General features: G+C 37.0%; 1 protein-coding gene across 1 annotated transcript in view; it reads right to left on the bottom strand.

Moving 5' to 3' along the window:
- The window catches only part of LOC146455782 (uncharacterized), a gene marked incomplete at its 5' end in the record, with an annotated part of 64,715 nt that extends 39,475 nt beyond the window's left edge, over positions 1-25,240 (bottom strand). Inside the window, 19 exons of the mRNA XM_085093949.1 lie at positions 5,314-5,389; positions 6,322-6,420; positions 6,541-6,639; positions 7,565-7,720; positions 8,526-8,648; positions 9,211-9,339; positions 13,861-13,974; positions 14,785-14,895; positions 15,595-15,705; positions 16,398-16,505; positions 17,346-17,441; positions 17,988-18,170; positions 18,451-18,558; positions 19,498-19,608; positions 21,059-21,172; positions 21,447-21,563; positions 22,495-22,605; positions 22,718-22,828; positions 24,919-25,240. Coding sequence (XP_084950075.1) covers positions 5,314-5,389; positions 6,322-6,420; positions 6,541-6,639; positions 7,565-7,720; positions 8,526-8,648; positions 9,211-9,339; positions 13,861-13,974; positions 14,785-14,895; positions 15,595-15,705; positions 16,398-16,505; positions 17,346-17,441; positions 17,988-18,170; positions 18,451-18,558; positions 19,498-19,608; positions 21,059-21,172; positions 21,447-21,563; positions 22,495-22,605; positions 22,718-22,828; positions 24,919-25,240 — 2,399 coding nt within the window. The remainder of the gene's footprint in view (positions 1-5,313; positions 5,390-6,321; positions 6,421-6,540; positions 6,640-7,564; positions 7,721-8,525; positions 8,649-9,210; positions 9,340-13,860; positions 13,975-14,784; positions 14,896-15,594; positions 15,706-16,397; positions 16,506-17,345; positions 17,442-17,987; positions 18,171-18,450; positions 18,559-19,497; positions 19,609-21,058; positions 21,173-21,446; positions 21,564-22,494; positions 22,606-22,717; positions 22,829-24,918) is intronic.
- Positions 25,241-25,627: the final 387 nt, after the last annotated feature.

The following is a 25,627-nucleotide window of genomic DNA, read 5'->3' as shown; positions in this document are numbered from 1 at the left end:
AAATCATTCCATTGTTGAATACGATAGTGTTGTTCGCCTAAACTTGTAAAATATTGATGTGATAGCTGGTGGAAAAGTGTCGGTTTCCTCGACTCTTTAAGGGCAAAGCAAGCAAAGTGTTTTGCCTACTGTTTATTTTGTTTTTGTAATGTTGTGTATAAATAAAGATTAATTTTGGTTAGGGTGTTCAAGGAGCAAAAGGTTTAATGAGAAAAAGAGGAAAGATCGAAATCAACTCGCCTCCAAAATTAGATGCAAACTATTTACAAAAACCAGGTTATTTGTCTGCTCTGTGTAAAAGTAGAGTACCTTGTTCTTTGATGCATACCAAAAATTTATCAAAAAAGATCTTGCACCCAAGTGCTAGGTGTTTGTATTGTAGATTCCTAGAAAGTAAACAGTCGCCTCCGGTAATTAAACTGCGAGCCGATAGCGTGAAAGCAGTGAAGGCTTTGGCAAACAGTTTTTCCTACGGCAAAACAAACGTGTTTAGAAATGCAATTAATAAAGAATTCACCCAAATCCAATGGCAGACAAAACGTTGACCGCCGTCACACTGGCGTTTACAAAATTTGCTGATTTTACGAAACTATGTCCTATTTTTTCAAGAGATATTGTTCCTAAACTAGGTGAATTTATTCTGAATTTTACTGAAGACACTTATCGATGGATTTAGTTAAATTGCCAATATCAAAATTAAAGTTACGCTAACAAGGTCCACTTTTTTAAAATGGTCATCCTTGTAATGAATATTATCTACTTCCTTTTCTTTTAAAATTAAGAAATCCCTTTAGATGAATACTGACTGATAATCAAAATTGATCGGGGCTGTTGTCAATTTCTACAACTTAAATGATAACAGTGTTTGCCTATTCTTAGCAACCTATCAAGTCAAACTTTAAATAATGTAATAATAACATGTATTTCATGGCCTCTTCAAGGGATTTGAGTAAGTTATTTTTACGATTATAATAATGGTAGGTAAAATACCCATTAATGAAATATGGTAATATTTCGATGGAGCCAGTATATGTTATATTCCAAGTGTAATGAAACATGGAAAGAAAACTGTATTATTGATATCAGTTAAAGTTTTGTTCCGTATTTATTGCTTTGACAAACGAAAAAGGGAATCGCGGAGAGTCAACAGGAAAAATCACCAAGAAATGCTTCCCTGCAACCACGATTTGAAATCGATGTTATGTGTAATTTATGGTAAGTAAGATTGAGGCGTTTCCTTCAACTCCAACAAAAGAATCTACGACATGAACATTGACACTTCTTTAATTATCAGAGGGCAAGTATGACTCCGCCCCTAACACAAGCGATAATATTGACCAAGACATCGTTTGCATTTCAAGCACCAGTAAAACAAACAGGTGTTCCGATTGAATGATCTGCTCAACGTTGCATGTCAAATACTGTTGCTTTAACAGGAAGTCTTTGATGGTGTATTTTCATAAAGCGTCTCCTATCATGATGGAACGTGGAACGATTAATAAAAATGGGGCGGTTTTAAGTCAACACGGTCAACAATGGCAATCTTTCAACATGGAGACGGGTTGTTAAGGAAAGCCTTCCCTTAATTCCAACTTCTTATCTATAAGCGGAGAGTAAGATCCTAATAGCTCCCTCGTCTCCCTCTACAGGAAACGCCCCGATAACCCGTCTGATACAGAGCCTCGTCTTCCATTTTAAAGTATTTCTCGGCATTCTTGTGTCCTCTGAGAAGACATTCTGTGAATTGTGTCTCAGCTGTGCAGACTGCGATATTGTAGTTTCTATTATAAGTAGGTAAATTATAATCATCCGGGTGAGTATAGTCCTTCCAAAAGATGTGTGAGGTAGCATTAGGGAGCTTAAGCAACGACGACGGCGACGGCGACGGCAACGACAACGCCGCAAAACAATAGGATTAATGAGCAAAAACAATCGCTCTGCACGTGCGTTTTACATTTTGGTACATTTCTTTGACGTCCTCTGCAAAACAACAACGTGAAATGACCACATTCAAGGTTTTGTGGAGAACGTGAACGCACGGCGGTAAATTTTTCATATTCTTTCTAAACTTGTACGCCACTCCTACCAATTTGGGTCCTGGATAGTTCGCCACTTTTGTAAAAGTTGAGCGAGTTGAATTAATCGCGAAGTAGCACAAATGAAATAAAGTTATATTTCCAGGTGACATTTTCGTTGCCGTTGACGTCGTCGCTGCTGAAGCTCCCTATTGACTGGCGTTTAAACAACCCTGCTCTGATGATGTTCAGGTTGTCGAACTGAACGTCATTCAATGTGACCTCAAACAACACTTCTCAATACTACACCAACCCGGTTGATCATAATTTAGTAACTCGTGATATGAATCCGGCTCTTAAACCATTTACAGTGGGAAATTTTTCTCTTTTTTTTATTTTCTTTTTTAAGATCTAGGTCACTAGTCACGTGAAGAATATATATTACCACACTTTTATTTAATTTGTTTTATTTTAATTTTAATTTCTTGTTTAACTCTTAAGTCTCTTTTCTTCTTTTAAGCATCATGATGTTTGTGGTACGTACACACGACTGTACATCCTGATTAGGACACATATTATAGACGTAACTGAATTATTCTGTTCCTTTTACCTCGTAAAGATATGATTGCTTTCTCCACGAAATTAGTTCTAAACATATTTCAGCGATGGTAGTGATTATATACCATTTAGGCCTCAGTAATATACATCTTCAATTGTATTATTATATGATAATCCTATTTATTAAAAATTGGATCAATAGATAATACAACTCCGGAGTTTTGAATGGCTAAGTGGCCATGAGATATAAGCCAAAATGAAATGAATACAGCAAGATATAGCAATATTTCTTAGTGTTTTTATACCATTTAGGCCTCAGTAAATATACATCTTCAATTGTATTATTATATGATAATCCTATTTATTAAAAATTGGATCAATAGATAATACAACTCCGGAGTTTTGAATGGCTAAGTGGCCATGAGATATGAGCCAAAATGAAATGAATACAGCAAGATCTAGCAATATTTTTCTAGTGTTTTTAACAAAACGGCTATTCAACTCGCGGTAGTTACATAGGACATGATTATAGCCAACGAGTGAAGTATCTGTTGTGACGTGCCACATAGCCAACGTGGGTTCTTGTTATTTCGATGGAGGAGTCTAATTAGGATAACTTTGTCAGGGAGATAACTTTTCTTCAACTGTCTGAGAAAATGTGACTTAGTATAAAATTCAGTTACACATACTTTTTTATCGTTAAAGTTTGATGTTTCCATGGCAACCATATTTGTCCTGCAGGTCTTTCCGAGTTTCTGAAGAGATGGCAGATGGAAGATATTCGCCGTTTGGAAAACATGACGTAATTCTAAATTAGTGTGCCCGTATCAGCGTAAGTTACCAACTTAATAAAACCATCTATAAACATATCATGAAAGTTTCCTTGTAAAGTCTAAAATACTCTGGGAGTACCCGAGGGTAGCTGAATTTACCCTTCCTTGGCCCCCACTCCACAAAAGCTCAAAAGCGAAAAAGGAAAGACCTATTTCTAGTAAATTAATTTTCTTATGTATGTTATAATTCTTCCATGATGGAGCGCCGTCTTGGATTCCATGTGTGGTCTAACTTCTAAGAACTACCTTACTTAACCCTAAGTAGACCGAGCTTTTTTTCATCTTCTGGGGGGACACATTCGCCCCCTCTTTTAACTCTGCGACCATAAAATCTAAGACAATGACACTTGGAGGATGAATAGTACATCCAAAGACTTTCCCTTTAAGATCCGCAACGAGCAGTGATGACGTCATATGACACGGTTATTACGTCATGGTTGCCAAATGGTGAGCAATCTTGAATCCGCCATCTTTGACTTCTGGATTTCCCAAAAACTTCATGATCAGGAAAGCGTCAATATTGAACGAAGAAATCAAAACCAATAAAGGAACACTAATATGAGCTAAAAACAAAAGTTATAGTAAGAAAAGTAATTTTTCTTCATCTTAAAAAGATTTTTTCTATTTTCTGAAAATCTGCCTGTCAAAAATTGGTTGCCATGGCAACATTAAAATCAATGACATCGGGCCGATCACATCACATCATTTCCAGATAAATTTCGGAAAAAGTCACGAAGTTTCATAGCGTTTGTACAATTATTACAAAAGATATTTAGGTTCAAAGTAGCAGCGGGTATGGTTAGAAGTTATCGAAACTTGTCCTGAATTACAAAGTTTAGTTTTAAAAGTCCCTTGTTGAGAAAAAAGTCCATGGAAGCTTTACGTTATAAATTTTTTACTTCTTTTTTTAAATTTTTATCCTTCAAGATGAAACGTTTATTTATCCTTTATTTTGTTTACCAATGACCTGTGAAAAGAAAATTAAAACATATTCAAGCAAAGAATATTTAAAGGTTAGTGCATGGTTAGCATAATACTATGATATGTGGAAAACAGCCCTTGATTGACTTTATGGAATTAGAAAGTCAAATCGTGAAATTAGCGTGATCATAACCGTTAACTTTTAATAAAATAAGCATGATTATAAAATTGTCACAAAAATTACAACAACCACGAAATCACGGCATAAATCACCACGATCATGACCTTGTCACAGAAATGACCATATGACCTATCAAATGGTCGATAAAACATCACTTGCAGTTGTTTTATATCCGATAAACAACCTTTTTATAAGTACGCGGTGTTGAATGTTTTCTCGTATGCTAATTTCCAACGTTCACAGTAGCATCATTGTTATGAACTCTCTTGACACACGCTTTTCCAGGAATGTTTTTAAAGTCGTTCAAAAAACTCGCAGCACGTGTTTTATCGGGTCTAAAACCACTCGGCTGCGCCTCGTGGTTTTAAATCCCGATAATACACTGCTACTCGCGTTTTAAACATTACATAAAATACTGGTACAAGTTAACGTAACGTCGTATAAAACAGTTGGATTCGTCAACCAATTATCTCACCAATTTGAAACACGAACCGGCAATTTAACAACTCCCACAGATGGATAACTTAACACAAGCCTTAAACCTGGGGTTGATCCCTCAGCTGAGAGGCCAAAAAAGACGGACCATATTCCATTTGTCAACTCGTAGAAGTTGTTTTTGCGTAGAACTGTACCAGTTCAAGAGTATCTCAAGTGAATAAAAAGTATCGGTTTTTGAATCATGTTTTGGACTCAAAGCTACTCTGAACCAGGATGCATTGTTTTAGTCCGTCAGCCAAAGTTAAGAAACCCATCCTAAAATATCAATATTGGGATCATTGTTGGCATGTTTTGATAAAATACTTACTTTTTACTGTTTGAAGGTACGCAGGTGCCCTGAATACAAACATTTGGAGACGGGCAGTTGTTACAAGGATGCACAGCTGAAAATAAATTTAGTTTAGTTTAGTTTATTGCCACACACAAGTTACAATGTAAAATAAATTACAATGATTTCAATGGTCACAAATGATTACAAAGTTATAGTGATTAAAGTACAAGAGATAGAGAAAAGGTGGCGAGGAAACCTAATAAAAACCATGGGGCTTGTAAAACTAAGGTTCCCTCCCAGAGAAATAAATGATGACTAAACCTAGACAACATGGTAAAAAGAAGTAGTGACAAGTCATATTTGTACACCCTTAACATAAGTAGTTGATGATAATAGACGCGAGAGATGAAGAGCCAGTAATCTCAGGAGAAAGAGAGTTATAAAAATTTCGGACCTTGATAAAAAACACAACAGCACCGTGAATTATATGCAGTGGAATAAGCTGATATAGGAAAACGACATTATACTTTAACAATGTCAAAATGTCTTTTCCATTTTTTTCTTTCACAAGGTTAAAAAATTGGCTTCTAGCTATATTCTACAAAGGCTTTGTTCCATACCTATCCCCATCACAAAACAATGTTTACCGTTCCAATTAGTAACGTAAAAAAAGAGTTCCTTGCAAAAAATAACAATACAACCTCTCATTCAAATTAATCTACGATTTAGAATTCCTTTTCCTGACAAGCTAAATGCTTAGAATTAGCCACCGCCACCAGCCAATGCCTCCGCTTGTCTTTACTTCCGCTACCACCTTTTTTTTTTTAAGATGATCCCGCGTTCCAACTTCTGCTTCCTTTCCCCCAGCCTCGACTTCTGCCGCCTAATTCCTCGCCTCCCCGACTCCTTTTCTTCCTAAACTCCTACCACCTGTCTCCAGCTTAACCTCGTCCCCCTGCCTCCGGCTTTCTGTCCCCTACCCGCTACCTACTGCCCTCCCACCTTTCCCATTCGCATAACGTCTAATATATGAAAGCCACTCACGATGGCAGTCGTATCCATTTCCAGCGTAACGGTCCAAACAAATACAAAGTCCATTTTGACAACGAGCAAAAGGACTGCAGCCTTCGCACCCAGCTTCTTCTTCTTCTAATAGAAAAATAAAACAAAAAGACATTTCGTGACCTCGATATACCTACTGAAAAAAATAGTAATGCTTTCTTTAAGCTAAAACTAGTCGAAACAACAAAATCTGATACTTGCCCTTTTCGCATTGATATCCATTACCGTAGTAACCATGTTTGCATCTGCAGTGTCCATTGGCACATATGGCATTGACGTCACATTTTTCACATTCGTCAACTATAAAAACCAAGGCATTGGTGAATTAGTCAGGATAATCTTTCCTCGAGCACACTGGCGCTTTGATTTCTCTAGCATAAGTACTTACCTGCGGGGACTTGCATGAAATTTTACGTTGAGCCTACCATAAGAGATATCTTCAGAGGTCAAAGTGGCTATATCGTGCCGATTTTACCCACTTTGTTCAAAACTGTGCCAAACTGAACCTATGTACTGTTTTTCTTAACGAAATGCTCCTTGAATATCAAGAAAAAGTGACTTTTCAAGTGGAAAACAAACCATGACATTTTGCCAAGACATAAGGGAAGGTCTTAAAAACACAGGCTTGTATTTGCTAAGTCACAATCCATTTAAAATAATTAGTTTCAAAGCACTAATACAGTAGATAGTAACGGGTCTGGACCATTATTGTTAGGTACCCACTGGTGTACTGAGTAATGGGCCCTTTTCATGCAGCTAACGGTCACATTATGCAAAATGCAACATACTGGAGAGCAAGCTACCTACTGGGGTATCCAAAACCAAGAAAATTCAAAGAGACCGGATGAAGTCGCTTTGTTTTGGATGTCCCAGTGAGTGGCTTGTTCTCCAGCATAGTGGATTCGGTACCGTGCGACCGTAAGCTGCAAAGGGCCATTAGCTTTTCAAAGTGTTACTGAAAATAGCGACAAATTCCGCTTAAAACAATGCCTTTGACTGGATTGAGCGCCTGATGTAAACAGTTTCGTCATCTTTAAACCAACTGGCCATTAAAGTACATTGTATTGAGAATCAAGAATGAAAAGTCGGTTCACCAAACAACTGCTTAATCTCAAAGAATTATAACCAATGACATTCCCTGAATATTGGTTGACTACTGAGGTCAAACCAAGGTAGTGTGTCCACTGATAGAGATCATCAAAGAAAACAGTAGCTTCGTACTTACTTTCACAATTAGGTCCACTAAATTGAGTGGTGCATGCACAATCATATCCTCCTCCGTTTTCTGTACATGAGCCTCCGTTCATACACGGGTTGGGGTGGCACGGGGACTTACCGGGTCCCCCTCCTCCAGGGCCAGGACCGGGGCCACCGGGACCCCCTGATATCAAGAACAAAATTCGACAAACGTTAGCGGTTCTATTTTGACTTAAGTCAGTTCAGCCACTGACGCTACCCTGAACAAATTGAGAAGGAGCTGATCAAATGAAGCAACTGTTAACTGAAACTTTGCATCAATCAGAGTATAAGTAAGAATAACACACAACACAAGTTGTAGATTTTTCTTGGTTCAAATTAAACCATTTAATTTAGTATGACGACTACGCAACGCATATAATAATAATGATAATAATAATAATAATAATAATAATAATAATAATAATAATAATAATAATAATAACGACAACAATAATAACATTTCTAATGCGCAAATTTCATGAAATGTTCAAATGCGCATGACAAGATTAAAAACAGAATAAAAAGGCTAGAAAGCTAAAATTACAATCAACAGTAAACTTACAATGATTTCAAAAAAAAATACAATTAAAAGTAAACTCACAATAATAAAAACAACTATAATATAAATGCATGACGGAATAGGTGAGTTTTTAGCTTGGCTTTAAAAGTACTAACTGTGGTGGCGCTTCTTATGTCAAATGGTAGCGCATTCCAAAGTTTCGGTGCAGCACAGGTAAAAGAACGGTCACCAAGTGTAGCTTTTGATAAAAGTAAAAGGTTATCGCTAGAATTCCTTAGATTATATATGGATGTTACATCAAAGTTTTACTAACCCGGCCCGGCTAGTTGGGTTTTGTGCCTTGTACAGTTCACCTCTAGACAGACTACCGGTTAACCTATGAATTCCAAAGTATTTACTGGGCAAAACTATTGTTGTTTATAATTACCCTTAGGCTTTTCACAGAAGTCTCCTTCATATTGTTCAGGACATGCGCAGATGGGCTTCTGGTCCACTGCTGTACATTGTCCACCATTTTGACAAGGGTTTGGTTCGCATGGATTAGAAAGACCTGGGAACAAAAAATACATTTAGGAATAATTGTTTACTTTGCCTTGATGAATACTTCTGTTCAGTATCGATCTCAAAATATATCAAATTGGTTGAAATTATTTTTACTAATCCCAGAAACATATCTTGAAATCAATTTTAAAATGGTGCTATTCCTTGGGCCAAATGTGATTTAATAAAGTCATCAACGTCTTTTGTCTTTCGATTATACGGTTTCCTTATCTTTTTACATTAGAGCGGTTTTCAGTTGAGTGTCGAAAGTAACTTCGCGTTTGCTTTGGTTTTGCATTACTACGCTCTGTGATTGGTTAGCAAAAGTCGCGCCACTTTCTCAACCAATAGGAATCCAAACCAAAACCAATCGTGTTTTGGCCGCACGCGTTTTCCCGTGCTTGGCACCAGTTACATGTATTTGCTTTGAATTCTGATTGGCTCGTTGTATTGTCTACATCTGTTGCGATTGGCAAGAGAAATTACTTTGGTTTTGGTTTTACGGCACTCAATTGAAAACCGCTCTAAATATATCGCTTTTAATCAGATATTGCCAGCTGGCATTTCCAAACCTTGTCCCAGTTCACAGTTGGTACCAGAAAATCCTTCTTTGCAAAGGCATTGATAAGAATCCCCTCTGTCCATGCACTGGCCTCCATTTTGACATGGATTGGAATCACAAGGACTGGCACGTCCAGGAGCTGTCAAAATGAACATTAAAAAAAGCAGGTGAAAATGTTGATTAAAGAACGTAAGCCTAGATAGCCAGTGAGGAAAGCAGATAAGAAGGTGACAAATGTTTACTGGGAATTGGAAAATTCTGTTACAAACGACACCTAATGTCTTTGTTTTGTTCTCTGTTGCCTACAAAGAGCACTGATTTTCACACGACTTTAACGCGAACAGAGTTGATTCGATTAGGGAATCGAAGCTTCTTTGAGCTTTGTTATTATATATACTTCTGTGAAGGGGATTTTGAAATGTGATCTTAATGATCATAAAATTTGGTGAACGTTTGCTGCAAATTTCTCCAAGAATTATTATTGGTGCGACAGGCTCCCGGTGAGAAGCTAATTTTTTCTCAATCAACTCACTTCTTGGTTTTTTGAAATCGAAGGAAATACTGTACTTTGCTATTCTTTGTGTTTGATATATCATTCAAAAAATGAAATTATTTACCTGTATTGTATTGTTTGCTTTACTGAATTTATTTGGAAGGAATTTGGATCAGACGAAGGCAATTCGACAATTTCAAATGCAACTGTGTTAAGCGCAACGCATACTATAGGAAACAAAGACGTCTGGTATCGACTGCCTGTGTGTTATTATAAGTAGCGCTGTGGTTGATGGTGATTGGTGCATTTTTGGTGATATAATGCACCATCAACCATCTATCCACAATTACTATTTCGAACCACGACGACCAACCCTGTGATCATTTTTCTTTTGTTCCCACAGCTTGGCCTTGTGTTTGCATCTATTTGAAGGACATTTGGGTGGTTGTTACTTTTGAGTCTGTGGATGAAATTCTAAAGTGTGACCATTCAAATGAAAACTGCTGAGCAGTACATTCCTGTGGTGCTGTCTATTATGCTGTACAAGGAAGTTCAAACTCTTGAGTCTGTGGATGAAATCCTAAAGTGTGACCATTCAAATGAAAGCTACTAAGCAGTACTTTCCTGTGGTGCTGTTTATTATGCTGTGCAAGGTGGTTCTAACGTTTGGGTCTGTGGATGAAATCCAAAGTGTGACCATTCAAATGAAAGCTACTGAGCAGTACTTTCCAGTGGTGGTTCCTGTGATAAGCATGGGAGTATTAAATACGCCAACGTTCCCGTGGAGAGTCCCCTTAGGCAGATTTTATGCTGACATTACATTTGTCCTGGAAACATTTCTACAACATTGTGATTTAATCACTTTAATCACTGTGAAATCGCAGCAAACATCGGTAATAACCTATAAAGACAATTCAGTGAAGAAGTTGAAATAACGCCTCTAAGACTAACTCGATATCGACCATGTAAGCCGCTTTTTATGCGCATAATATGAGTAAACAAAAACGCATTTTACAATAACTGTCCAAATTTTTGCGCGCTGATTCGCTCGTAATTATTGTCTATAAGAGTACAGACAATAAAAATGACGTCAGATGTAACGCGCGCACGTTCTCGACGAAAATAAAAATGGCCAATTCCGCTCGTACTTTTCCATATCATTGTAAACAACAAATCGACGGCAGTTTTCTATGGTCTATACTCTTATAGACCATAAAATGAAAACTTGGCAGTGAAACCACTCGCCTGTAGCTCGTGGTTCCACTTAGTTTTGAACATTTTTTGACGTCATTTTATGGTCTATAAGAGTATAGACCAAAGAAAACTGCTGTCGATTTGTTAAAAAGAGATAGTTTGACATAAGTAAATCTAAGTCCAGTTCCATATTAAATTTTATACACAACAATCACCATAAGTGATACATAGAAAAGCTTTCCGTGTGCAATGTGTAAAGTTCGTTTTGGTGTTCACAAGCTGTTGGATGGTGAGTCTGCTGGGCCTTTTTAGATCAAGTGCTTTTAGACTATGACAACCGAATCAGCATTTCCTAATGCCATACAAACTGTCTCATAAGTTAGCCTTTCAATCTCTGGAGTTCGTTTCTGGTGTTAGCATGACGTTGTCTGTCAAATGCACAGTCTGTTAAGTCCAACAGCACCAGTTACAAAGTACCTTAACGTCAACAATATATCTGACTGCAGGCGATGTAACATCATGGCGACCTTTCCCGTGTAATTCTTTAGATTCTAGTATGAGTACGACTACGACTACGAATTTTTCCAATAGACAAAGAGTGCGCACGCGTGAACCAGTGTCATTTTGGCGGACACAGCGGTAAAATGAGTGCGCATGTTCCGCAGATTTGTGATTCGAGCAAGCAACGATAATGAATGCTCCCCTTCAATCGCCAAATTCACACCTGTTACCACAACATTTCTTTTGTTTAATAAGATATGTGATGGAGGAAGTTCGAAGGAACCTTTCCTGAAAGCGGCAACCTAATCTATTTTGATTTGGGCCTATTCCCGCGAAACGAAAACAAACAATGGGAATTTTAAAAATGTCGCCATTTGGCCGCGTAATATTGCTCACGAGTGACGAGCTTGCGCACTCATTTTGCCGCTGTGTCATTTTGGCGGGAAAACGAGATAGCCGTCGTCATTTCCCTTCGAGTTTTTGTGAGATCAAGTGCGATCACCTTCATGAACTCTTTGAATGACTTTTGCTTTCATTTCTATATTTGATTATTTATTCTTATTATTTTATATAGATCTCCATTTAAACCAGCTACGCTGAATTGGAATTTCTGTTTAAATAATGTTTATAAATAAATAAATAAATAAATGAGAACGGCGTAGTGGCGAAAACAACTCCTCGAAACGTAGGTGATCTCGTCTCTTTTGAACCACGAAGGGGCTTAGCTGTCATCCCTTCAAAACAACTGCGCCAAGTTCGTAGCTCGTAAAGGGTAAAATGAAGCTTTCTGATATATATCTGTTCTTAGTACTTCGCTAAGAACTTGAAGTCAAATCTCGTATTCGTAGTCATACTCGTACTATTAGAATCTAAAGGTTTCTATTTTTAAGTTGAGCAGTTCTGCCATTTTTATCTCTATAATATCCGACGCATTAGAAAGCTTTTATATCATGCAAGTCTCATAGCTTTCATGAACGCCTTTATCACAAGCCGACTGGATCACTGTAATGGCCTACTGTATGGACTTCCAAACACTGGGATCTCCAAGTGCCAAAGAGTTCAGGACTTTGCAGCCAGACTTGTTGCCTCTACTCCTAAGTTTGACCATATCACTCCTGTACTCTATGAACTCCACGGGTTGCCAGTGAGATTCCGAATTTCTTTTAAGATACTTTCTATCCGTTTATAAGTCTTTGCTTGGTCAGTACCTCAGTATATCAGGAATTTAATATCAATAAGGAAACAATCTGCCTATAACTTACGCTCAAATGATGGAATTTTACTAGACTTCCCTCGTGGGAAAATGTCGCGATCCCTTGGTGATAAGTTTTTTGTCGCCGTGGCTCCCACACTGTGGAATGCTTTACCTCTTGCGATACGGAAATCTAGACCACTTCAGCATTATAAATCCCCACTAAAAACTTAAACTAGCTTTTGATGCTTAGTATAACTTTAATTTGTTACACTTTAGTTCTCATGCTGCAATGTGACAAGTTCTTAATTTTTGTTACAATTGTTTATGATTCTATCTTGGTGTTTTGCACTTTGTGAATTGGTGGGCATAAGTACACAATTAATACCTTACTATATCCAACAGTAGTTTTTGAAAATAGTTTTTATATCTTTTCGATTCTGTGTTTATTACATTGTACATTGTTTCATTTTTTAGATTAGTTCATTGTCTTTGAAAAGCCTCTCAGGGAAAGTCAATAAAGTATGTTATGTTATGTGAGCCAGTATAGTCCATATTCACGTGCTAACTTCAGTCATGGGTATGTCATGTCCGCGCCATGGAGTGTCATTAAAGACAGTTAGTCTGTGAATCTGTCAGTCTGTTCAGAGTTACGCAACGTGGATTTTTGAATGTATAGTTTGTCTCCGTCCACCAGTTACAAAGTCGCTGGGAGGTCCGTACGAGCTTCCTGGAGGGCCATAACTCCCGGGGCTCGGGGAAGATGCAGGGCTCGCTGCGGGGCTTCCAGGAGGTCCACTACCTGGTGGGCCTCCCGCAGAAGGGGCTAAAGAAGGAGAAGGAGCGGTAAGCGGTACTGATGGTGCTGCGATTGGTTTAATTAAACCTTGGTTGTTTGTTTTAGGAATGAAATTATTGTTATTTTTTGTCGACTTTGTAAAAACGTGTTAGTACCACTCAATTCCAAACAAAGCATGCCGTATATAGGTAGAATCAAAAGCATGGCACTGGTTAACATGGTCAAACATGTATGTCATGGGCCATCTTCAGACCAAATCGACATGATCGCCTGTTCATGAAAGCACTATGTTTCCTCAACCCTAATCCCCTAAACGCCTTGACTATCATAAAAACAAAAATGGTGTACGTGCGTTCTTCGTTATTGTATGCTTCCCACGACTGGCTATGCAAGGCACATCCCCTGTTAAAAATCCCAGTTTTAAGACACCAAGACACATAATTTTTATTGAATAATGTAAGTAGCAATATCAGATACTCACGTCCAACGCCATCTTTAGGTGTACACGTCTGCCCATCACCTACGTACCCCTCCATGCACACACAGTTCCCATTGTCGCAGCGTGCATGGGAATCGCATTTCGCACATTTGTCGACTGCAAATGAAATATATTGCGTTGAAGCGGTTTATAGTCGAGTGTCAAAAGTAGTTTACGTTTGCGTTGGTTTTGCTTTAATACACTCTGTGATTAGTTTGGAAAAACTCACGCCACCTCCTCAACCAATAAGAAGCAAAACCAAAACAAATAGTGACTTGATCAAACGCGTTTCCCCGTGCTTGGCGCCGGTTACATGAAGTTGCCTTGAATTCTGATAGGTTCATTGCGCTGTTTGCGTCTATTGTGATTGGCTAGAGTAGTAACTTCAGTTTAGGTTTAACGACACTCAATATAAAACCACTTTATCACTAGATTTCCAAGACTACATTAATTCCAATACATAGATAGATGCATTTCAAGAAACATAAAACAAAATGAGGGCGTATTTTCTCGTTTCATTCTTAGCAACGTTTTTCGTCTATTGTGGAGTCATATTCTGTACGATATACGTTTATACTACAGCTGTTAAAAAATGAGTAGAAACTATGACTTGAATAAATTAGGTTGAAACAGTTTTTGGAACGCTTTAATTTCCTCACACATTCAGATTTGGCCGTGATACCGAACTAAAGTTTTCTTTGGGGAAATTATCTCTCAAACAATTGTGGCACACTTTTGTTTTCAAGAGGAAGAAAGTAAAGCCAACTACAGCTTGAAAACTCGGGGAATAACATTTTGAATCCAAACACTTTCCGCGACTTGTGTTTAAAGATCCTAAACCCAATCTGGAAAAACAGGAGACGAAATGTCAATCTCCTTAATATATTCGTATTCCTGGGCGTTTATTTCATTTTATGATCGACTTACTATCACAGAAGTTTCCCTCAAATTGCGGAAGGCATTCGCAGGTTGCCACTCCGTTCATCTCCTTACATGTGCCGGAGTTTTTACAAGGGTTAGGGAAACATGGATTTGCCTCTGCGAAAGAAAATAACATAGCAAATACATTCAAATTACACATCCAAATGAAGAGAACTAAACTACAAATATTCCAATAGATTCTTCATTGTCGTGCATTGGTTGGAACTCATATTTGTAGAGAATAAATAAAAACGTCCCCAACGAGCGTTGAGGTTGTTGGTGCTTTGACTACATGTACACTTCATAGATATATATGGCACGAAAGGATATTTTAGTAGTCTTTTATCGGTCTTTTGTTGAGGGCAGCTCGTATTTGCTTTTTTTAATTTGACTTTGTGTATAAATGTTGGCTTCAATAGCCTAAGGATGGAGAATAACCATCCCACAAAAAAAAAATCCGGTTTGATTTTGTGATGACCTCTGACTGGTCTCAGTGCAATTCACGGAAGAAAGAAGACATTCTTGCAAGGTATTCCCAATTTTTAGAAACTTTCTTCCGGTCAATTCTCTTCTACTTGAACTTCTTCGAGGATTTTCTGGATTTTTGGTTAAATGCCTGGCATCTCAGCAACGCAACAGTTTTCTGGATTCCTGAAAACTTTTCCCAAAAAATGTCCAGACGTTTGATCGAAAGGAATGCACCCTATACCCTTCAGTTGACAAAAATCGAACTGTGAAATAGACCGAAACTGAGAGATCAAACATCCATGTCAGTAGATCAATGGGTGTTATCAACTCATTACTGTACAAACTTACTTTCACAATTGTTGCCTTCATAATTACTCAAACAGGTGCATCTGTAGCCATTTTCTTCTGGGATGCAAGTTCCACCGTTCTTACACGGATTTGGGATACAGTATTGTCGAGCTAAGACCAAAAGGATGAAAATTAGAGCAAAACATAAATTATAAAAACACATCGGCACTTCTCTCTCCCCTCCCCTCCTAAGTTCTTTCCTAAACCTCTTTACCATTTTATTCTTTCCTTCACCAAAAATGATTGAGCAAGCTTCCAATAAAATAAGCACGCTAAAAAAAGCTAAATTAAACTGAATAAAATAAACTAATCTTTAATGTTACGATCAAAACATAATTAAGACATGTTGTTGTTGCTGTTGTTGTTGTTGTTTCTTATTTGTCTTTTGTCATTGACGAAAAGGATGTAATTTATCAAAGCTTCAGAATTTAATTTATTCAGACCGGGGAATGCAATCTTAAGCTTCCTGCACAGATTCTGAGGGTTTGTTACCTTCTGACGAACAAAAAAAAAAAAAAAAGAAAAAAAGAAGCATGATCTGTTATAGGCATGACCTTTGACTATACCATGGCAATCACATTTTAACACATTTTATCTCTTAATGAAGATCCTTAACTTTTTGCAGTCACTTTAATTTTGAGCCTTTCCAGCGTTTTTCTATTGGCTTTGATACCATTCTAGTCCATTTTGGTAGTTTTCCGATACCCAAATCAACCTTCCTCATTCGTAGAAGACAAGGGTTTAAAAAGAACTTATTCGGAAGTGGCGAGATTAAGATTTTTTCTCTGTACATGAGCACTTACTCTCACAGTGAGGTCCAGTCCATCCCAGCATGCATTCACAATCGTAAGAGGCGTCAGTTGGAACACACGTGCCACTGTTTTTGCACGGATTCGGGTGACATACGTTTCCTAGTGAAGAACAAATATAAAGCAACGTTAATTTGTGAACTTTGTCTTTAGCCATTTATATGAAGTAATGGAGAAGAATATTTCTAAGTAGGAAGAAAAATGACTATGATTTGTATTTCTCAAACTCACTAATAATTCATGAAGAGAAAGCAAAGGAAATCACTACCGTGAAGGAGGTTTGGAAATGTGATCTTAATTATCATAACATTTTGTGAACTTTTGCTTTGAATTTCTCCAAGAATTATCAATAGTTTGAGAAGCTATATCAGACACTCGAAAGAGTGTTTCCTCCTGTTTCCAAACACCTCGAAGTTGGTTAAAAAAAAAACTCGGCTGCGCCTCGTTTTTCCAACCTACTTCCCGGTGTTTGGAAATCGGAGGAAACACTCTTCCTCGTGTTTGATCTATTACGTAAAGAACTGTACTAGATCTTAAAATGTATTACTAACAATAGTGTATTGGTATCATTCCCTGACTAGTCGTAATTACCATGACTAAATTAAACTCTTGACAGTTTAGGTGAATAGAGAGAGTGGCAGGATCAGAAATAATCCACTATCAGGCATTGGTCACAGGTTAGATCAAACCCAAAGGCAATTATCATGAAATTCATCTCAACTTCCACCAAACCTTTGTTTCATACATTGCGCGGGGCTCCGATTAGAGTGGGATGACAGGATACATTTAGAGCAGGTGAGAATGTGGGAATGACAAATCCCACTTAAACACCTCTATTCAACATTTTTCATTACAAATTGTTTTCAGAAAAGCTACAACAAATAGATGAACATGTAAAAACGTTCAGAAAATTAAGTTTGACCTAAATTTGCAGATACTTACTTTTGCACGTCTTCCCATCTCCATGGTAAGTCTCTTTGCAAACGCAGTGTCCCAAGATGCATTCTGCATTTGGACTGCAATATCGGCAACTGTCATCTATGAGTGTTTGATAAAACGTAATTAATTATAAAAGTTAGTGTCTACCGGTATGCGGGCGTGTACAGCTACCTCCATAGACTTTCAGTGACATAACTGCTCAAAATCAGTCGCTATTGCCAATTCACTGCTATGGAACAAGATAAGTATATGTCCATAATAAACCAGTTATGTAAATCATGTACAGGGGAGAGCTCATTCGAAGAACTCGTAAAGATTTTCTATCTTAATTTCGCAATTGCTACAAATTTCGTCAAAAACTTTATCTGAAGCAAAGCAACAACAAAACAAACAGCCCTGGAAATTTGGAAACTGCCAATGTGTCTATTGAAACAAAAGTTCGTTCAATATCGACTTTGATTTTGACTTTGAGCCCAAAAAAGAGCCGCATTTAGTTTAATGAGTATTTGGTTTATCAACTGAGTTGATAACGTAATTTGTCCACCGTAAAGAGATACCAGTGCTGACATTTCGATCGTTAGCCCTTCGTCACAGCGAATCAAAGTTCGTTGCCATTACTTTTTCACAGAACTGTTTTTACTTTACCTTCACAGTTATGTCCTGCGTAAGGTGTCACACACTTGCAAATGTACGCCATTCCATGCTGCTGAGTTTCAAGGTCAGACGGACTTGAATACGTGCTCAATGCTTCATAACTGTTGTGCAGGAAATAAGTGTCTATGCACGTCCCTCCATGCAAACAGGGATGTGACAGACAAGAGCTCAGTACTGAAAAACAAAAAGGAAAAAACAGCTGGGGTGTAACTACACAAATCGGTTTACTTGTACATTGCTGTGTTATTCATGAGACGTTACAATCTCAAGGGAGGCTCAGAGAAAGATTTCCAAAAAAAGAAAATGTGCTTATTAAAAAAAATTCTAATGCTTGATGAAACTACTCCAATGAAGCTCATTTTATTATATTTACGGTTTTTAATTTCTTTCGTCTTCCCTGAGAAAGAAATACCCAAAAGAAAAAGTGCGCATCATGGCAAAGCTTCATACTTACATTCACATCTATCACCATGGTTACCAACTTGACAGACACATCTGTAGGAGGAACCTTCCTCGACACAAGATCCGCCATTATGGCAAGGATTCGGTCTGCACACGTGATCTGATAAAATCAGTTACACAATGAACTGTCAGTGTGAAGTAAAATGAAAATGATGTGAGTGACAAAACCTGTTTAAAAGGATTAAATACATGTGACGGACGTTCAGCGCCAAACCCATGTATATATGCAAGCTGTAGCCACGTGTAGTCATTATGCGATTCTAGCCAGCTAGCGCGTTTTACACGATTGTGAAAATGACAAACTAATACTGACAAATTCTTCGGGAATCTTGCTTATTTGTTTGTCTGCCTGTTTGTTTATTTTGCTTGAGAGACATCGACAAAATTTTAGCATCAAAGTGAAGCGAGCAAGTGATAATATCTCACTTCAATCTGCCGTGGCTTTATGCTATGAATCGGGATAACCTACTTTGTCGTTTTGTGATCAAGAGACTTAAACTGTTTTTCAATAATACATTCCCTGTGTCCACAAAACAAAATCTAAGGGCACGTTTTTTTTTTATCCACAATTCTGGAATAAGAATGGTTGGTACGGAATGCTAGGAATAATTCGGATTGTCTGCATAAAAAAACCCCGGCGGTCCTGGCCGAGTAAACATTGCGTAACCAATATGGCGGCCGATGAAGAGGCTGCCCTTAAAGCCGTTATCGCAGCAATTTTTCTCGTACTTTTGGTACAATGAAACTAGAAACAATGTTTCATCTTTTCCAAAAGTGTAACCTGATTTTTTCTCCGGTAGAGACGTATTTGAATCCGCAGCGCTCATCTCGCCGTCCGCCATCTTGGATTTTCATTCGCAACATTCTGTTCATTCTGCCCCTGGGAGCAGAATGGATGGAATGGTATTCTGTCCATTCCGGGAATAGGAATGCGGAATAGAAAAACGCGCGCAATTTACATTCTGTCCATTCTCATTCCAGAATTGTGAATAAAAAAACGCGCCCTAAATGCGTGGGAGCTAAAAGTGGCCATACTTACTTTGGCAATTTATGCCATTGTATCCAATTCTGCAGCTGCATCTGTAGCCATACGTCTCATCAAGACAGGTCCCACCATTCATACAAGGGTTAGAATAACAGATGCTTCGTTCTGAAAGAAAATTCAATTTCAATTTAACAAATCGAATGTGGTTTGGCGTTGTCTGTGCTCTTATCGACCACGATATTCGTCATCACAGTGGTCAAAATGTTGCGCCTCGTGAGTCCACAACAAATTTTGACCACTGTGATGACGAATATCGTTGTCGATAAGAGTACAGACAACGCTAAACCACATTCGATTTGTTTTTTACCACAACATAAACGTCAAAGAAAATGTTTACAATAACTGTCAAAATTTCCGCGCGCTGATTGACGCGAGCAGCGTTGTCTAGACTCTTATCGACAACGGAAAATTAGCCAATCAGATTGCGAGATTAGAAACAGTTGTGGTAAAAAGCTACTTCCTCCGGCAGTGAAAGCTAAGCTAGACGTAAATTATGAGCAAAAAATGTCAAGAATTTGAACAAAGAGCTTCTATCCACCCCTTCTCCCTTCATAACTTCAAGAACATAACATTCATTGCAACGAAACTTTCAGAGATTCTGGTAAGTACAAAACCATTTCCTTACAGACCCGCGAAATAGGGCGGTGACGTCATATGGCGTGGGAATTACAGCAATATTTCAGTACTTTCAGTACAGCCGCCATCTTTGATTTCTCGATTTCTTTAAACGAAAGAACACCGCGAAATTTGATCCCAAAATAATCAAAATAAATTTAAACAGCTACAATGGCATATAAATGTAAAAATTATGGCAATAAACTTAAAATAGAAAACATCATACCACCATAAAACTCATCTATCATATAAACTTGACGTAACTTGAATAACAGCATGTCATACAAAATTTTGCCATATAACTTTTAGGGAAATTCAGACAGTTGTCTTTTGCTCTGATAAGAATTCAGCTCGGGCATTTTCTGCAACACATCATCCTCTTTCCTCTTCTACTCCCCTAACCACCGCCCCCGCTTTAATACAGTTAAAGTCAACAAGAGTTTTCTTCTTCTTTCTGTTGCTTGTCTTCTCAAGCTTATACATTCTAATCTGTAATAACAATTTGTATTATGGGGTGGTATATGCATGTGGAAGCATTTTCATGTTTTTTGTTATTGTTCTTTTTTTTTTTTTTTTTTCATCATTATATATCTGCTTGAACCGGGATTTTACAATATAATCACCATTAAAGTAATCAAGATGATGGACTGGATTTTATGTGAAATGAAATTTTGATCTTCCGTACAATGTGATTCCACGTTATATCCCTTCTTCAAAGCGTTCTTCATTTTTCACGCTCTCCAATCGAATGAAGGGTTCTTTTAGAGAGTCTGAAATTTCGTCAACTCTTGTCGACGGTATCAGCTCTTGTTTGATCCGGTTATAGCTAACATTAAGACGATCTGAAGTCAACTGTAAAGGGCTCTCCAATCTCGCTTGGCTGAGCTAAACATTGTTAATAAATGTAATTTAACAAGACAAAATTAATTATATTTCATACCTTCACAGGTGACGCCTTTGTAGCCAATAGGACAAGTGCATTCATATCTTCCTCCTGATCTTTCTGTGCATGTTCCACCATTCTTACAAGGATCAGGAAGACAGAGGTTGATCTCTAGAACAGGGAAAATAACAGAAAAGAAATTGCATCAAGGCAAATTTACAATATACTCGTTTAGAGGTTTTTGTGGCGATCTTACTTGCTTTTGGTACTGTTTAATATAACGTACAAGGTAGCTCAATAGTTTTTTGATTCTATAGATAAAAAATTAGATTCAAATAAAAGCTGATAAAGCATGATAAAAATCCTTTTTGATATGACCCTAACTTCTGAGTTTATTTCCATGGAGCAATTTTGGACAGTCTGTTTAATTATTACTTTACGTTACCTTCACAGTTTTTCCCCTTGAATCCTTCTCTACATGTGCACTCAAAGCCGTCTTCTTCATTAATCCCCGTGCACGTGCCCCCATTTCTGCAAGGATTGGGATGACACTTGTTCTGCTCTGTTGAAGTTACATATTCAATTAATTATTCTTACTGTTGAATTGAGCAATGCAGCCACAGCTTCATTGTTTTAGTCCAAATTGGAGGTAATGACAATGATCATGATCATGATCATGTGACGATTTTGGTTGGTTGTGGTTGTGGTTGTGGTGACGGTAACAGCCACATGACAGAGAAAATAACGTCTTAAACCAGAAAAAAATTGAGCGAACGCCAATTCCAGTTTGTTTTAATTTTTTATCATCAATTAAAATATAGCAACTGAGTATCACTGATCTATTTGGAGCTTAGGCATCACTTTGTCTCTATCAGTCAACTCTCTCATAGCGACCACTTCTCGTAAGCGACCACCTCCCATAAGCGACCACTTCGTAAACAACGGTTTTGTTTCTCAGTTAAATACTGTTTCAAGAGCTCTCTCGTAAGCGACCACCACTCAAATTTCTTAAGGGACCGCGACCACTTTTTAGGCCAGAAATTACACATATTCTTTTGTCTTCTGTTTCCGGTAAGCGACCACCCAACATAATCACGTATGATCGTTAGTAAATCATTACTCAGAAGTGGTAAAAGTTCAATTTTTAATGACGCTACCCCGGACTGCTGAAAGATAATAACAGTTTACAGACAGAGAAGATGGCTTTAATTAAATCTGTATGTAAACGGGAATTGTGACAGTCATCTGTTCCAAAATGTTATACAAAGTTTCATCAGAAGAATGAATAGATGAGAAAAAAAAAACAAATAAATTAGTTTCTATTTGCCTAATTTTAGCTGCTAAGGTAATGTTTTTATGTAATTAATTAGTCAATCCAGTATTAGGTCTATTTTGTTGATCTTTCCCCTTAGCGACCACCTCCCGTAAGCGACCACTTTGTCGTGCCCCAAGGGTGGTCGCTTACGAGAGAGTTGCCTGTACTTTTAACATACCTTCACAGTTCTCTCCTCTGAAGCCTTTTGCGCATGTGCATTCGTAACCTTGTCCTACGTCATAGCATGTGCCTCCATTCCGACATGGATTTGGTTCACATTGACTCCTGACTAGAATATGGCATTAATAAGCAGTATTTTGTGAAGATACTAAAGTATATAAATGACAAAATTGGATCTGTCAATTAAATATCTCTGAAATAACTTAATCAACGAGACCTACGTTCACAGTGTGTTCCCATAAATCCAGGCGAGCAGGTACATTCGTATCCATGGGCGACAACTGTACACGTTCCTGCATTTTGGCACGGAGTAGGTTCACAAGTGGAATGTGCTTAAAGTAAAAAGAAATATAAAGAGAGATACAATTATTTCCTAATAGCAAGAAAATAAATCATTTGTAAGTTTTTAAAGCATTATGTATTTTTTTTTCTTTCTTTCTTAATCTACAGGGCCCCACTTAATATCACTTTCGTGACGTATAAAGATTGTTATTATTATTATTATTATTATGTGCAGTTGATAAACGTATGGATGCTAGAATAGAACCACATAGGGCGCGCAGCGTAACCTATGCGATCTGAAGGAACTATAAAAAGAAAAGTGCTGAGTTAAAAAAAAATTGGGCCATAAAAGATAAAAATCTAATAGACAATCTAAAGCTCTCTTACGATAAAACTATATTATTATTATTATTATTATTGTTATTATTATTATTATTATTATTATTATTATCATAATTTTTTTTAAAAATAGGTGTCAATTATTGCTATAATTATAATTATTATTATTATAATTATTATTATTATTATTATTATTATTATTATTATTATTATTGATATTTTACAATTTTATGACAGCAAACTGTAAAATCACTCAGGTTTTAATAGAATCAAACTGTATCTAGTAGATTTTATTCTTGTAAATAATAAAGTTATCACATAATTATTATTATTATTATTATTATTATTATTATTATAATTATTATTATTATATTAACGGGACAATTACAATATTATATAATAATTATAATGTTATTATTGTTCATTTTTATATCATAATTATTTATTATGTAACGTGCCAGGCTGGTAAATTTTCTGAGTTAATATTTCGTGAGCCTCTCTCGACCACGTGACTAAACCCTCCAACAGCGACTGAGATGAGGCAGTTTATTCATGCTGTGTTTGTGTATGTGCTATGTTTGCAAATAGTGTCTTAGAAAACAAACAAAATTCATAAGTAAACATTATAAGTAAACATCTGCCAAAGCAGATATGAGAATTTGTCTATAATTATGTAGATGGTGGTTTCGATAAACTAGACTCGGTCGTGACTATGAAGTTTTATTAAACGAACGGCATGAAGAATTTTACATGTTCTCGTATATCAATTTCTTTAGGAATATAGTGAGGCAGAGAGTAGTTTGTTTTTCTGAACAAAAATACACCTTCTTGATTCGTTTCTGTGATTTTCTGACCTTTTATATCGCCCCGCTGAACTGATAATCTTTATGCTTAAGCGTCCGTATAAAGGCACAGTGAAGCCATTCATAAAGCGAATTAAAAAGAATAAACCACCGCGCAAAAGAACAGACTCCCAGTGCATGGTAAACCTTTTCCAACAGGTACCCATCACTGGTTCACTGGTTCACTTATTTTACAACAAGGAAAGCATAACATTAAAAAACCCGGCTGTACATATAAAACGTCCAATCTTTTTTATAACTTTTCGTCATCATAGAGTTCTATGCCTTTTTCTGCGTAGAAATGTTTCGGGAAAATTTTAAAATAATTATTGACCTAACACCTCGTGTTAAAGAATGTTAATCCTTCGAACAGTTAATTTAATGTTTTAATGTTAATTTTAGTCTTCACTCTTAAAGGGTACAAATCTCATCCTTTGTCTCAATAAAGAAACCATTACTAGTAAGTACATAATTTCTCTAGAAAATATACGAATGGAACTTTTCTAACAGATCTGTAGACGAAATAAACCAGTTCACTCCTCACTGGACAAGTGAATTGTCAACAAATAAAACAATTATTAAACACTGTTATATTTCAACAGTTTATGCATGTAGCAAAGTTCTTAAGCATTTTTTTTTTGTCATATGCAGTTTTCAATGGGCTTTATGGCGTACGCTAAAAGTGCACGCCCCACAAGCCTTGTAGCACATTGAGTTAATTTAATTATTTTATTCACATCGAAGTAAACATGACAAGCAGTCACATATGTTTAACACCTCCCGCCCTGATGGCGGTAAGTTTGGCTTCAGGCCGTGTTGTATACGCGACGTATTTCACTGTAATGTACTGCGTAACGTTGAGGGGTTTATATCGCCCACTTCGTTCTCTTAGAAAATGCCCCTGGATTGAGGAAGTAAACAGCTTGAATATTTACCCAGGCAATAACCCTATGACCTACCTGGGTGACGATGAACAATAATTCGGTGAATATGAGGGTGGGGAAAGTTAAGAAAAGGCATGTCAGGTACAAACTGTCTCTTCTTTTGTGAAGCATCGTCCTTCCCAACAGACACATTCACCTTGACTCTTTTGCTTCCCTTGGCTTTGGTCTCTAAGTTTCGTCTGGTCCATCTGCCATTCATTGATGTTCGATCGTGATTTTTGTGTCTAATCCATAGCGCTTCTGTCCCATGAAATACGATAAATATAACGTAAACGGAGAAAAATATAAACTGTTCTTTCATATTCCGAGTGTTATTCTTCCATGAATATAAACTTAATTACAAAGACTAAACCATGGCCATTTTTAGACAAATATATTATCGCTATAAATTAATAATGTCTCGTGTAGAGAGGTTACAAAGATCATTAGCCCGTGAGATGGTCCCTGAGTTTTATTGGTCAAATTTAGATTTTTGGTGAATAGGACCTGTTATGAAAGCGGTGGGAAGATTCATGAAGACTAGAAAAGGATTTTTATAGCAATTGTTATCTGATATATGAAAATTCGTGAACCTTTGATTGAAATTTCTTAACTTAACTTAACTTTGTTAAAATATTGGAAACATTTGATTGGAAACAGTTTAAAAATTATTAGTTTAAAAATTATTATTGTATTATGAAATAACATTACCAATTTTGTCCACAATGTTAAACTTAAGATCAGT

This window comes from Pavona decussata, unplaced genomic scaffold, assembly GCF_977016875.1.
Source record: "Pavona decussata unplaced genomic scaffold, jaPavDecu1.1 SCAFFOLD_270, whole genome shotgun sequence".
Classification (NCBI taxonomy): domain Eukaryota; kingdom Metazoa; phylum Cnidaria; class Anthozoa; order Scleractinia; family Agariciidae; genus Pavona; species Pavona decussata.
The sequence above is the reverse complement of the archived record's forward strand: the minus strand, read 5'-3'. Positions and strand labels throughout refer to the sequence as shown.